At 51.9% G+C, this 14544-nt stretch overlaps 1 protein-coding gene across 2 annotated transcripts in view; it reads right to left on the bottom strand.

Annotated features, from left to right (window-relative positions):
* Nucleotides 1-14544, bottom strand: part of CAMK2A (calcium/calmodulin dependent protein kinase II alpha) — a 75099-nt gene that overhangs the window by 7488 nt on the left and 53067 nt on the right. The window contains exons 13-18 of one of the 2 annotated variants that reach the window (XM_039483774.1): nt 11850-11890; nt 6271-6303; nt 5137-5185; nt 3166-3241; nt 997-1091; nt 307-535 (exon numbers count right to left, since the gene is read on the bottom strand). In XM_039483774.1, coding sequence (XP_039339708.1) covers nt 307-535; nt 997-1091; nt 3166-3241; nt 5137-5185; nt 6271-6303; nt 11850-11890 — 523 coding nt within the window. Of the gene's footprint in view, nt 1-302; nt 536-996; nt 1092-3165; nt 3242-5136; nt 5186-6270; nt 6304-11849; nt 11891-14544 lie in introns of those variants that run through there. The other variant, XM_039483775.1, reaches the window with a different exon arrangement.

Raw genomic sequence — 14544 nt, 5'->3', positions numbered from 1 at the left:
CCTAGGATAAAATTACACGGGTGTCAGTCCTAGTGCTTCAAGGTACGAGCTGATCCCCAGCTGGGGCCAGGACAAAAATGAACTTCCCTCCCCAGGGCAGAGCTTGCACAGTTAGGTGCATTCTGTGAAGCCTATTAAGCTTCTCTAAAGCACAAAGGCGTCAGCCACTGTTAGAGACATTCAGTTCCTTTAGTGAGCCCTCTATCCCTTCACCCCTACCCTCCTCTGCCATCCTAGTCTCCGTGCCTGACGAACGGGAGCCAACGGCCGGTGGAAAGGGCTGGCCACGGTTTCTCATTAGCTTACTGTGGTAGAACGGAAGGTGCTCCAGATCTGTGGAAGTGAACGATTTGCCATTTGCCATCCCGGCGGTGCCAGATGCGGGTCTCCTCAGACTGGGCAGTGCGTGGGATGCCGCCTGCATCGACGTACTGTGTGATGCGGATATAGGCGATGCAGGCCGACTCGTCTCCCATCAGGTGGATGTGTGGGTTCAGGATAGTGGTGTGCACCGGCTTGCTGTTCCTGGACCACACTGGACATGGGGGAAGGCAGGTGGAATTACACAGAGGCAGGGGTCCTGTGTGCACCCAGCTCTTCCTGTGTGAGTGGGGAATCTCCTCTCTCCTTGACTAACCACCCCAGGCTGTAGCCATACGGAAAGAGGAGATATTTAGCAAGCAGACTTCCTGCCGGTGCCATGGAGCATTAGATCATTTCTGCATCAACACAGCTCGGACTGGGAAGGGGTCGTTCTATAAAACATTTACTAACCAACAACTAACCAAAACACCGCTCCATGAGCCAGCCGCTCCCCATTTCAAATTATTTAACAGATTTGATTTGCTTCCCACCTAGATCTTTTGGGATGGCCGGGAGACAGCACTGAGAACATCCCATCTGGGGAGATCCAGAGATGCCCCAGCTCAGCCACCCAGCTCTTCCAAGCGACATCAAAGCATATCAACACGAGAGGTGGGGAAAGAAGCTGCTTACAGTTTTCAAAGTAGAATCGATGGAACTCCAGTCCTTCCACCAGGTTCCCCAAGGCCTCGGGCTCAAAGGCAGTCATTCCAGGATCACACATCTTCCTGAGGAAGCCAAAGCCCAGAGAGAGGGGGGAGATTATCTCATTGTTTCAAACTGGAAGGTCTCCGGGAATGTTGCTACATAACAATACATTCATCCTAGCTCTGGGGTCTCTTCTGGAATATAGAGTACAACATCCCCTCTCTCTGTCCCAGCTCTCTCTCACTTCACCTAAGCTCTGCTCCTGCTGAGAATGACAGTTCTCTGACAGCAGGAACAACGTACCCCACTGTTTGCTCTGCATGGCACAAGGGCTACACAGCCGCATGCACCACCTAGCAACCTTTTAAAAGACATAGTTAAAGATCCCCAAATACTCCTCTGGATGATTCTCACAGCTCCGGGATGGGAGTTAACGGCAGGAACTGCTGGAATAAAGCACCAAGAACTTTAGGGAGAGAGAAGCCCTGTTTCTCATAGTGTTAGCATCAGCGTCCCCAGCATAACTGTACAGAAAAGCAGCAGGGCAGTATGCCAGTCACAATTCAGCCCTGTGCAATGGACATAAAATGTTACCTGGAAGATAGCTTGTGGCTGGCACCAAAACCAAGCAGGGGGAAGTTCCATCATGTAGATGGGCCCAAGTCAGATCCATTTACCCAAATCCCCCTGAGCTGTGAAGGGTTCAGATAAAGGGGCCCAAATCTGACTTCTGAATTTGCAGAACAACAAGGTTTTGCAACACCCAAAGCACTTGTACTGAAGCTGCTAGATGGCCCCTCCATCTGGACCCGAGCTCCCTTAATGAGGTATAGAAGGACTTAGCTGAAAAGTCGTGTGCTCTGAGCTAATCCCAGGAATTCAGGGAGAGGATTACGGTGCTCCATCACCACGTGGAACTGGATCTTTGTGATACTCTACGTAAGCTTTTGCAGAGCTAGAATAAGCTTCTGACCCAGGGCTGCCCAGAGGATTCCGGGGGCCCGGGGTCTTCGGCGGCGGGGGGCCCTTCCGTTCCGGGACCCACTGCCGAAGTGCCCCGAAGACCCGCGGCGGGGCCCCCCCCACCGCCGAATTACCGCCGAAGCGGGACCCGCCGCCGAAGTGCAGCCCGGTCTCTGGCGGTAATTCTGCGGTGGGGGGCCCCCGCCGCGGGTCTTTGGGGCACTTCGGCGGCGGGTCCCGGAATGGAAGGGCCCCCCCGCTGCCAAATTACCGCCGAAGACCGAGCTGAACTTCAGCAGCGGGTCCCGCTCCGTCTTCGGCGGTAATTCGCCAACGGGGGGTCCTTCCGCCCCGGAGCGGAAGGACCCCCCTGCCGGCAAAGACCGGGAGCAGAAGAAGCTCCTGCGCCCGGCCCCGCAAGAGTTTTCCGGGCCCCCCGGAGCGAGTGAGGGACCCCGCTCCAGGGGCCCCGAAAAACTCTCGTGGGGGCCCCTGTGGGGCTCGGGGCCTGGGGCAAATTGCCCCTCTTGCCCCCCCCTCTGGGCGGCCCTGTTCTGACCTCTTTTCTGAGCTAAAATAAAACCCGAATAAAAACCTAACCTGCTCCATACCAATAAAGCCCGGCTCTTGGTCTATAAGGCAGGAACTGAAATCTGGGTGAGCTCAGCAGTACCTCTTAAATAGGCTTGGGACACAGGAGTTTGTAGGCGGGAATGTCTTTGAGTAGTACTTGGTCAGCTAGTAGAAACTTGCTCTGTTTCAAAGTACCACAAGGCAATTCCAAGGAATACTGTGTGGAAATAACATTCCTCCCTCCATCATAAATCACAATTACAATTATTTATCCTTCAGCAATCCATAAAATGCACCCACCCATTATAATGAGGGGAGAGCGGCATGGTCCAGTGGTTTGGTTTGAGTGTATGGGACTGGGAGATCAGATCTCCTGAATTCCAGGCCCAGCTCTGACGCTGACCCTCTGGAGTCCTGAACTAGTCACTTACTTTTTCTGGGTCTCACCATCTTAGCAACCCGTCATTTCCCACTGGATGGCCACACAAACCAACCTACTCCTTTTTCACAGCCGAGAGCACCTGGCAGTGGTGTAGCTAACTGAACCCCACTTAGCTAGCGGAGCCAAACTTCCCCTCTCCCCGTTATATAGTCAGAACCCACCCCAGATCCACTCACGTGTAGGACTCAAAGTCTCCGTTGCTTATTGCTTCGATCAGTTGCTCTGTTACTTTAATAATTTCTTGTTTTCGTACTGTTGGTTTTAAAAAAAACAAAAGCACAAATGTTGAGGTCCCCATGAGAAAAAAGGCATCCCCATTCACCCATTCACTTGAGAAAACCTGTCCGGGGAGCGGGGCCCAGAGGATGGAAAGTGGGGATTCCTGCCTGGATGGATGGGAGCAGGAAAGGGCCTGGGAACGATGAGATAGAAAAGTTCTAACCATAGCAGGTGAGGAAGTTCCTTCAGAACCAGGGACACTTACAGGAATTATTTATGTTCAACTCTTTTAACAAAACTAAAGGGTTTTGTAAATCCTGTGTTTTGTAAAATCTGTGGTGTAAAATGGTGGCATGGAGTCTTGAGTGACCTCATCTGGCCAGTAAATCTCCATCAGTTTAACCATCTCTAAGCAAGTGAATTTTGCTTGACTCTCCCACGACTTTTTATCGTTCTCACTAGTCGGAATGCTGTGCTGCATACTCCTAGCCAAACACGATGGTGGCTGGACCCAGCTAATAAGTCCCTCATCTGGTGGCTGGGTGTCCATCCTGCTTGTGATCACAGCTGAAGCTTAAGTTGGGATCATCCTAGTCTGTGGGTGACACTTACCACGCGAGCCAAAAAACACCTCTTGCCTCTGCCCAAGGTAGGAGGAGGTGCACTAAACTAGCCTTGCCTGGAGAGGAGGGTTCTCCTTGCATGTCTCAGAGGGAATTTCTGACCTCGGAATCCCACCTGCCTCCATTCCATTGCCCACAGTAAACGCCAGGAGAAAACCAGCAAATGTAACTCTCAGAGAGGGCCAGGCTGATGTTTCGCATCTTCACACCTGTTCCCAGCTGGATCTGGGTTAAGCCTAACCCTGCTTGGGATGAGTCCAGTGATACTCGCTGGCACTTTTGAAGGAGCCTGTCAGAACTACCCCCGGTGTTTATTAATGAAGTCCAAGTCAGATGCAGACCAGAGGTCTGTGTGACTCACAACGTAGAGTTAATTTTTTATTACGCCAAAAGGGGGAAGAGAGAGAGAGAAGGTCATTAATAAAAATGAATATCTAGCTCTGGGCCTTTCTTGCATGCTTGGCCTGAAGTGTTTCCACCCTTTGAAATGTTAATTTCCATCCCCTGTCTCTTGGGAGTTGTTCCCTGTGAGGACAAATTTTCAATTAACTTTAATGTCAGGCCAGAGTCCACATCACTTGCTGTTGGGTTCACTTCATTGGGGAGACTTTACAAATTAGCACTGAAAAATGATTCCCCAGGCTATTCTTGGCAAGCTGGCCCTGACAGGCAGGAGGGAGGTATTTCCTCCCTAGGCTCTTCCCAAAGGCTGATTAACTTTTCAGACTGTCTCCAGCGGCAGTGTCAGAAGGGACAGGCACGAAAAAGAGCGAAGCAGGGAGGACGGCACTTCCAGAGTGGGGCAAGGGTTTGCTCAGCTCGAGCACTTGCAAAGACTGGGAAGATCCCTGGGGAAGTGCCGGGATGGATTCTGGCAGGGTCAGACTAATGCAAGGGCTAATTGTATATCTCCGCATAAAGAACGGCATGTTGCCGCGATGTTCTGGAGTAAAACACCGTGCATTAGAGAGGGATCAAAACCGAGGCCAGTCGTCTGCCTCTCCTACAATGATCCCTTGGGCGTGCAGATAAAACGGGCCAAATTGCTCCCTAGTGTAAGCCCAGTATGTTCACAGAGACTTGGGCATCCTAGTAATAATAACACCTAACTCTGATCTAGTGCTTTTCATCTTGAAGCACTTTCAGTATCACTATCCCCATATCACAGATCGGAAAACTGAGGCATGAGGCACCAAATGAGTTTATACTGTATGGACAGTAACTGTGTCTGACTTGGGAGGATCCAGTGACAAGGGTAGGATCCCTGCACCTCTCTCCCTGATTCCTGGAGGCCACTCACTGTACCTTTGGTGTCTTCATCTTCAATGGTGGTGTTAGTGCTCTCCGAAGACTCCTGAGCAAAGAACAGAAAGGAGAGAGGAAAAGTAAGACCCACTCTACGCTGTTTGTTAGAAGGCTCCTGTGCACTCAGCAATCCGTCACCCAGGTTCTACCCAACTCTGCAAACGGACTGAAACCAGGTAAAACAGCAGCTGACCAAGCCAGCCATCAACCACCACTCTAGCTTAGTAACTGCAGTGCCCTCCCTGACTTTCAAACCTTGTAGCCAAAGAGAATGGGGCCGGTGTCTGTAGGAGTGGACATGCCTTTCCTGCAACCATCTACAGTGACATACAAAGGGCGGATCTGGGGGAGGGCGGGTGTCAAAGGTTCCTAGGACTGCAGCCGGAAAGGGCAGGAAGGGGCTGTGCAGGGGTGAAAGACATCATGTTGACTGTACAATAGGAAAAGAAATGTACAAATTAACAAAGAGAGGTAACTGCGATGAGAGAGCGAGGGGACTGTGCAGGAGTGAGAGAGAGAGAGACCACAGTGACTGCATAATAGGGAGAGAAATGGACAATAAAACAGAGAGGGCTTCCGAGACCCACACGGACTGCCAAAGGCTGAGACAAACAGCCTAGCGAGACACAGATTTGCACGGAGAGGCGCCAGGGCCACTGAACCCATCCACTCTCCAAATTTCCCAGGAAAGCTGACTCTGCTAGCTGAGCTAGAGGAACTGCTCCACCGCTCATCCCAGCCAAGGCGTGTTTATGTATTACCCATAATCCACGGGAGTGGGCTGGCAAGGGCTGCCGGTGCTGGTATGACTCCCGTGATCGTACAGTTCCAGCAGAGCCAAGTAAGGTGTTTTTTCAAGGCTCTTTGGACCGATGCAGCCTGCAGACAGGAGGACTGGGAGAAATGTGCGATAACCTGCCAGCAGGAAGCAAAACTGGCTTCCCGTTGGCCTGGGGCACCACCAACCCTGTTAAAGGGATCTGGGGGTGATACTGCTTTGAAAATGTTCCCTCCAACCCTAGTGTCCCCTGTTCCCTACCCCCTGTGTCAAAGGTAAGCTCCAAGAACAGGGTAGGCTGGCACATGTTGAGAGGCCCAGCATTAGCAGCATGGAGGAAGACGAAGGACACTCACCATTAACTGAACGCTGGAACTGGACTTTCTTTTCTGGAAAAACAAGGAGAAGAGATGGGACAGGGAGAGACACAGAGTGAGAAAGGCAGAGAGCAGCACATGGGAGACAGCAGCTCCTGAGCCACCCTTCACAGTCCTTTTGCAGAGGGGAATTTGGGGGTAAATTTGGCACTCCAAGTGAGAAACTGATGCCACTAGCTAAGGTGAAACACAGTGCAGCCAATGCTATGCGAGCTCCCTAACACAGCTCCACCAATGCCTCTCAGCCCTGATCTGCCGCAACACCTCCTACTCCAATTCTGGATCTATGCACAGCTCTGCCTATACAATTCAGTCCTCGCCTTGCTATTCCAAAACTGAGCCTCTCCGAGCAATGACAGCCAATCATGCCAAATTGTGCAGTGGTTTTGCAGTGTGGACAAACATCCACTAGGAACTAGCATGAGACCACCAAACTCATTCTACTTGTGACTATACAAGAATCAGAAACCAGGTGAGATGCTAATATTCTAATCCTCTTCACCAACTAAATTTCCTTCTACCCTGATCCTGCATGTGAGCAAGTGGTGGTTATAAATAATGGAATTGCTCAGTTGCAGGTCCTCTATGGAGTAATTTTTACATCCAGGAGTGTGCTACAGAGCGCTTCTTGAACAAACCAAGTCAAGGTGTCCTGGGTATAATTCCAGCACCTCGGCTATCTCCTTAGAACACAGCTGAGCTCCTCGAAAGAGAAGACCCTATGTATATACTTTTACTACCCAAGAATGCTCTGGACTCCTTGGATAAAAAGACCCCTTGAACAGATTCCTGCCTATTACCCCAAAATACTGCTGGGCACCTCCTGCAGATTCTTGGCTTATGCACCCAGCTTCTTTTCACCGTCTGTTGGTTCTTCAAAGGGATGGGCAAGATGACCTACCGCCTTTTCTCTATCTCTAACTTCTAGGATGTACAGCAGGGTTATCAATTCTCTAAGAACACATTCCACTTTGACTTCCACGATGCTAGGAGGTGGTGGTGAAGATGGCAGGAACTGGAAATTCCCACAACAGTAAAGGCCAATGCAAAACACATCAGATTTGGGAGCTGCCAGGCCAAGATAACAGGCTTGGTGCCGGCACATTGAATTAGGCATAGACATACCTCCCACTGCCAACAGGGCAGTGGGCAAAAGCTATGCATGTCCCTTGTGAGATAAAACTCAGTGTCCCATCACGATGTGCTCTGTTACAAAGAGCCATCCGAATCCACTAATGCTCATTACCACTAGTTCCTCCCTTTGCATCCTAAATGAGTGCAGCCATTTCGTGAGGTTCCATCCTACATTAGCACAGCTACCACCATCCTGTTGGCATCACGGGATGTCCGAAATTAGTCTCCCAGCACATATATACATCCTCAAACACGACGTATGGCTAGATGGTGGCAACCGCTGTATTTAGGGTGAAACCTGATGAGAAAGCCTAGTGACAGTGACCTTGATTCAGGACATAGGAAGATGCCAGGAGGGTCAAGAGCTTTCACTAATTCAGTATGGGAGACGAGGCAGTCAAGAAATTTCAGACGGAACATGATGCAACACAAAGCAGTGACCGCATTAATTTAGGACGTACAGTAACAGGATGCAACATGGGGCAGTGACTTCATTAATTTAGGACGTAACAGGATGGGACATGGGGCAGTGATTGCATTCATTTACAATGTAACAGGATGTGACACCACACAGGGCAGTGAATGTATTGTATCCTCCAGGAAAAGGAGGACCAAAATGGCCTCCATGCATTGTGGGTAGGGAAATTCTGGCCATGTTAAAACTGTTTCAAGGGAAAAGAACCTCTGGGGGTTGCAGGTTTCCAACCCCACAGGGCTACACTGCTGGATGTCTGCACTAGCAGGACAGAGGGTAGCAGAAGTGGGAGGAATCCTGCTTCCCAACTATTTGCAAGATAACGTGATGGCTGCATTAACTCATGGATGGGACAGTAACTCAGGAACGGTGGATCTGCTGCCTGGGACCAGTGTGCTGTCATGGGACGGTGAACCCAATGGGTTCCCCAAATGAGGGCACAACCCATCCAGCATCATACCAGACCACATGGCCTGAGTTACAGTGATGTTCACTGATAAACAGCACTTCCCCTCCCCACTTAGAGGGGGGAAGGGTACTCACACTCCTGTCCCCAAAGAGCTCATGGAGTTTTCAAGACACTGTCCCACTTTTGCAGCTAAGTTAAAACCACAAACCAAAGAAATGAACACCTCCAGCACGTGCCCTGATTTCTGCAGTTTGCCCACAGTCTGTCATGCCAGCTTCGCCCCGGGGCATGTCCGGCTGCCAGCCTGGACATTCCACTCCTCTGTGCCCCGGAGGCTGCCGGGATGGAAGCCATGCCCCTGGGAGAGAACGGTGCCTCCGGGCTGGCCAGGGAATGGTGCTACTGAACGGTCCGTTGGGAAGGAACTACCACCTGTGTTGTTTCGGCAGGCGCTCTTCCTCTATCCCTCCCACAAAGGTAGCACTTCTCCCCTCTTCCCATCATGTTGTATCATGGCACGGGGGGCAGGGAGGAGAGGCTTCCAGCCACCTACCCAGGCTGTGCCTCCTTGGTGCCCAGAAAACGCAGTCACGGCAATCCAAAATCATCCAGAACTCAGCCCCAGGTTCACACACTCTCGAGAGCTGGGTGATAACGGGGCCCAGGAGACAAGGTTCAGAACTGAAGGATACAAACCTAAGTGACTGATGGTACTGGAAATCGAAACCCTTCCATCCTGACGGTTCCGAAGATTGTTTTCCTAACAATCTACCCACAGTTACCCTCGGGCTCTGCTGCATCCCCAGGACCGTGTTCACCCTCGTGGCCACCACAAAAGCAACACGAGGTTTCCCACCAGCACAGCCACCTTTGTGAAGTGACAGGTCCAGTTCAACACTACCCCCTAGGGATGGCTAAGGCCCTTTGTTTTCAGTGTTTACTGATTTTTACCAAAACATTCCCAGCTTTTACAAAAGCCATTATTTTGTAATGGTTTTACCACTTTTCACCCACGTTTTGGACCACTCAAGTACCTGAAAATACTGATTACGTTAAGCAAATCCAATGCCTTACATTATGCAGATGTGTTTATGTTAATAAAAAGTTAGTCTACGGGTAAATGTGAGTAAGGCAATGCAGTGGAAGATACACACATGCATGTTAATATTTGTATACACTGTTAAGATACAATTCATGAAATAAACCACTGCATTAAACTGCTTTTACTTTCAATACTCTCACTTTTCTCTATTTGTTGCTTTACATCTGTCCCCCCATCCCTCAATATTAACCCTAATATTTACCCAGAAATTGTTAACGTTATTTTTTTAACCAATTTTCATCTGTTTTCAAATGTTTGTAATAAACACCAATAAATTCCCAGCAAATGTTAAACAAACTAAAACCCGAACAGGAAGGGCCTTGCCGATGGGCAATCCAACTGAGGAAGGCTGCTATACAGGTTTCCTGGTCCATCGCCCTCTCTTTCCATAGCTTTAGAAAGCTTCTTTCAGTTTGTCTTACCTGTCCCCCAGCCCCTTTCACTGCATCAGCAATGCCTCGGGGGGGTGGGGGGGATTATTTCCCCTGGTGACCATCATAAGCTGCTGGCAGCTCTGGCAGTGCCAGGGTAGCAGAGGAGAGGCACAGACTGACAGTGAGGTGCCCATGGTACACTCCTGGCTCTCCTGGTCTGGGGCCTTACTGTGTCACATCCCACAAGACTAGTGTGAAGGACGTTAACAGAGAGAGTTCTGACCTAGGGCACCCCTACATGTGTCGTGACATCATGACACAGTGCGGCATCTTCACGTCATGAAGCAGAATCTTCACGTTGCAGCATTACCTCCTGATGGCAGCAGACCAAGACAAAATATTCTTTGGCCTGCAGGTGAATCTCAGTAGTTCAGGGGAGAGGCTGGCAGCAGAGGTAAAATAAGCTGAGCTCATATACAGCATTTCTGTGGTTATAAATGCTATTAACATTGCAGGCTTGGCCTCCTCCAACAGCACCGGAGTGGTAGGAAGCAATTCATTGCCAGAGCTCCATAGCCCATCCAGCAACTGAGTCACGGGGGAAGGAAGGCCGGCCTGATTCTCCGACCCTCCCAGAATCCCGGGGCCCTGCACAGCTCGTAAGTCTGACCCCAGAGAAAGCCCCAGAGAGAAGAGGTCCCCATGGCGTCTGATCCCAAACCCTGGTGAAATCAGTGGAAAGACTCCCAGTGACTTCAAGAGATTTTGGATCCCCCTCCACCCTCCCACGTGACTGACCATGGTATGGGGAGAGATTGGACCCTCGTGACTGATGGGCCTCTTTGGCTGCCTTACCACAGCCTGTTCTGAGCCTGCAGGCTTGGGCATCAGGCAGAGAGGCCTTCCCACAGATCACACGCCCTCCTCTGGGGAGGAAGGATGACGAAGCGTCCCCCACTCCCCCCCCACACACACACCAGAGGCCATTAGAACAGGTGATTAATGGAGAGAGCTGATTTCCACTGGGCTCTCACCCGAAGAGACTGCCTGGCTCTGAATGTGGGATTGAGCTTGGTAGGTACCACAAGCACATGGGGCCCCGTCGCTCACCCAGACGTGGCAGAAGAAAAAGACCTGGATGGTCCATATTCTTTTAAAGGTAAAATGAGATTTTTTCTCATTATTTCTAACTCTTGAATTTGAGGCTGGAGGGGGGGGGGGCTCACCCTGCTGCCCCCGTCTTCCCCCCGGATCAGTGCCACCCACTGGGGAAGCGAGAGGAATGGAATTGGCAGGCTGTGAAACTCTCTGCAGAGAGCCGGCTCATGCTGCTCATTTATTCATTTGAATACAGGCAGCTCCTTCCAGGTTCTTGCGCTCAGCCTCCCTTGGGTGACCGTGAATTTGCATGGGCTCTCCTGCTAATGAGCAGGGGAGATTCTGGAATGCCCCCGCTTTGAATTACTGCCGCTCGCCTGAACCCTCGGCTCTCCCCACCAGGCATAAATTGAAAGCCTGGCTTTCCCCTTCCTCTCTTCCTTTCCTGATCCCTTCTCTCCCCCTCCCATCCATTCCACGCCTCATCCCTCCTGCCCTCACTGGGAGAGAGTGGGGGGCGTGTGGAGAGGGCTGCAGGCAGCTGAGCAGCAGTAAAATCCTCAGGAGGAGGCTAATTTCTGAGTTCTCCTCAAGTCACCTTCCTGCTGGGGTGTTGGAGGAGTGCATTATTCAAGCATGAGCCTGGGCATCCATTCTCTCTGTTCTCCCATCTGCAAGCTGCCAAGCTTTTCCCTAGAGAGCGTTGCACATTTTACAGTTTTTCCCTTTTGCTCTTGTTGCAGCTCTGCTGAGTGACAGCAGCGATGGCGGGGGATGGAGAAGGAAGGGCCCTCTGACCTAAGGACAAGGGGATGGTGGCCAAGGAGCCGGGCCAGCAATGCATGGCTACCAGGCTTCACTTTCAAACAGAGGAAGGCCACAGCGGGACCCTCAGCAAAGCCGAATCCACTGCAGCCCCAAGGAGTGGCCCCCGGGGTGCTGTACCGGCCAGGAGGGAGCACTTACCTTCACGCCGTCATTCTTCTTGTTGCCTCCACTTTTCCCTCCTGCGGAGACAAGGTAGGAGGTTAGCAGGGCCAGGCAAGGCGCCAAGGCCAACAGAGTGAGGATCAGCAGCATAAGGGAGGATGGAGTCAACAAAAGGGGCGGAGGGGGGGTTCAGGAGTCTTTCCGGGTTGCTGCGCTCCAGACCCAGAGCAGAACAGCCCTAGGTGCAGCCTCTCGCCACAGCCCCTTGAGCTGCGAGGTGAACGCCTCAACTCCAACCCTTCCTTCTCCTGCACAGAGACAGAGGCCCCGGCCACGTCTCTCGACGTCAAGCCAGCTCCGTGGAGGAACCCGAGCAACAGGCAGTGTTGGAAACAGCAGAGGCCTGGGCAGAGGGAGAGGTCTCTGGGCAGTTTTCTTCCTGCCGGGACTCAAGGGTCATGCAGCAGTATGGCCAGTGAAGATCCAGTGTCCTCCACAGCAGAGCATGAGCCTCAGTCCAGCCCCAGGGCTTCCCTTCCTGCCTTTGTCTTGGGGAGCTGAGTATGAAGCTATAAGCAGTGCACCGTGGCACTGCCTGCCTGCCTCTCTCGCTAATTTTAGCCCCATGCTGCCGGGGTCATGTGCTACGATTCCCTCGACCTGACAGCTGCAGCCCACATTTTGACGATGATGAAAAGCAGACGGCCTCCCTTGAGCCCACCTATCACCGCAGGCCCCATCCCCCAGGGCCGCTCCGGCGCTCTCCCAGCTCGCTGCCCTTGGCAAACAGATAATGAACTTCCAGCAGCCGCCCGCCCGCCCACGCGGTAGGGTCGGATGAGTGTGCTGGGGGGAGGAGACCCCTGTGAATTCCTGGGCAGAATGCGGGAAGGGAAGTGACTGTGGGGTGTAGCTTTGAACAGCCTGGCCTCAGATGCTCAAGGTCAGGCCCTTCGCCCTTAGTAGAGCCTGACAGAATATCCCCCCTGGGTGTTTAACTCTTCCAGCCCTGCTACGTACCCCCACAACTGCCGCATGTCAGCAAAACCCTAACCACCCCCACGACAAATGCCTGGGGCTGACCCTCACCGCCAGCCGCTGAAGAATCCCAATGCCCCCTGCAGGCCCCAGCGGTCCTCAACCTGACCTCCCTCCCAGCTCACCTCCTGCTCCCTCTTACCCACCCGACAAGCACCCTGCTCTGACTGTCTGCAGCTACTTCACAAAATCCCTGAGCCAACCATCCTCTCTCCAGCTCCTGAGACTTCCCAGAAGGCCCTGCCGCAGGCAAGCTTAATCACCCTCCATCCTCTTTCAATCCCACCCTAACAGTGCCCTGTCCCGACCCCCACCGTGCCACCTGTTCAGAGAAAACAGATGCCCAGGCCAGAAGGGACCATTGTGATCATCTACTCTGACCTCCGGTACAACCCAGGCCCAAGAACTGCCCCAGAATAGACACTGGCTCCCTCCATCCCTCAGCTGAACACCTCACCGTTCCTCCGCGCTAGACCAGCATCCGGATTCCTCCTCCTCTTCCCCACAAATTCCCCAGCTCTCCTCCCACGTGCACAATCCATTTGGCGCCTGCACACCCTCCATCCTCCCTGCCTCTCCCCACCCAGAGGAACTGGCATCCAGCTAAGCCCCTTCCAGGCTTGAGACATTCTGGCCCCGATTCACCCTTTGCCCTGCACCTTGTGTCAGCATTTACACCATTGCAGAGTGTAAATCGGACGGGCAGCATTTTGCACTGGTGCAAACTGTGCAAGGCATAGGGAGCTGGGGACTCAGGCCCTCGGAGAGGAGGTGTTGCAAGCAGCTGGGGCGGGGGCACATTTTGTTAGGACTTTAAAAAAGAAAGTTAAAATTCCCCCGGCCACTCCCAGCAGCTGCTGAGGCTGGGGGGTCAGCATTATGCCCCGGTGCTTTCATAGCCCACATCATGTCCATACAACTGGAGGGAGGGATAGCTCAGTGGTTTGAGCATTGGCCTGCTTAAACCCAGGGTTGTGAGTTTAATCCTTGAGTGGTCCATTTAGGGGTCTGGGGATTGGTCCTGCTTTAAAAGCAGGGGGTTGGACTAGATCACCTCCTGAGGTCCCTTCCAACCCTGATATTCTATGAATTGCTGGTTCACAGGCCTTCAAAAAAACAGATTAACTCCAGGTATGTTTTCAGGGTCTTCCCAGAATACAGGTGATTAGTGAGAGCTAATCTGCAATGCTATTTAGATTGTCAAAACTTTTGGGTAGGAACTGTGTCTTCAAATTGCCTGTAAAGCCCCAAGCATGCTTTGGGTGCTATGTAGCTAAAAAATGATCAAACAAGAACAATAATAGGTCAGAAAACTGTTTCTGATACCTACCCACCCATTAGCAATTTTCCAAAGTTACGTGTCTTTTCACCCGACAATACTGCTAATAAATCAGCTACAATGTCCTCCATACTGTCTGAGATGCAAAATGAAGAGGTCCCTTGCTCAGAAGAGCTTACAGTCTAGCACCGAGATGTGGTCACCTGCTTTACCGTCACCGATATGCTGTTTTTCTAACAGAGATCTTTTTTTGCTTCATATTGAATGAGTGTGGAACAAACCTGGTCAAAACACACCTGTGGCCACAACAAATCTCACTGACCCCTTTTCTAGGCTGGGTGGGCCCCTGAGGTCAGAGATTCACCCCTCTCTGGAGGACACAGCCAGGTCAGGCCTGCAGCCCTGCACATTAAG

Source organism: Mauremys reevesii, linkage group 8 (genome assembly GCF_016161935.1).
Source record: "Mauremys reevesii isolate NIE-2019 linkage group 8, ASM1616193v1, whole genome shotgun sequence".
NCBI classification, from domain to species: Eukaryota; Metazoa; Chordata; order Testudines; family Geoemydidae; genus Mauremys; species Mauremys reevesii.
The sequence above is the reverse complement of the archived record's forward strand: the minus strand, read 5'-3'. Positions and strand labels throughout refer to the sequence as shown.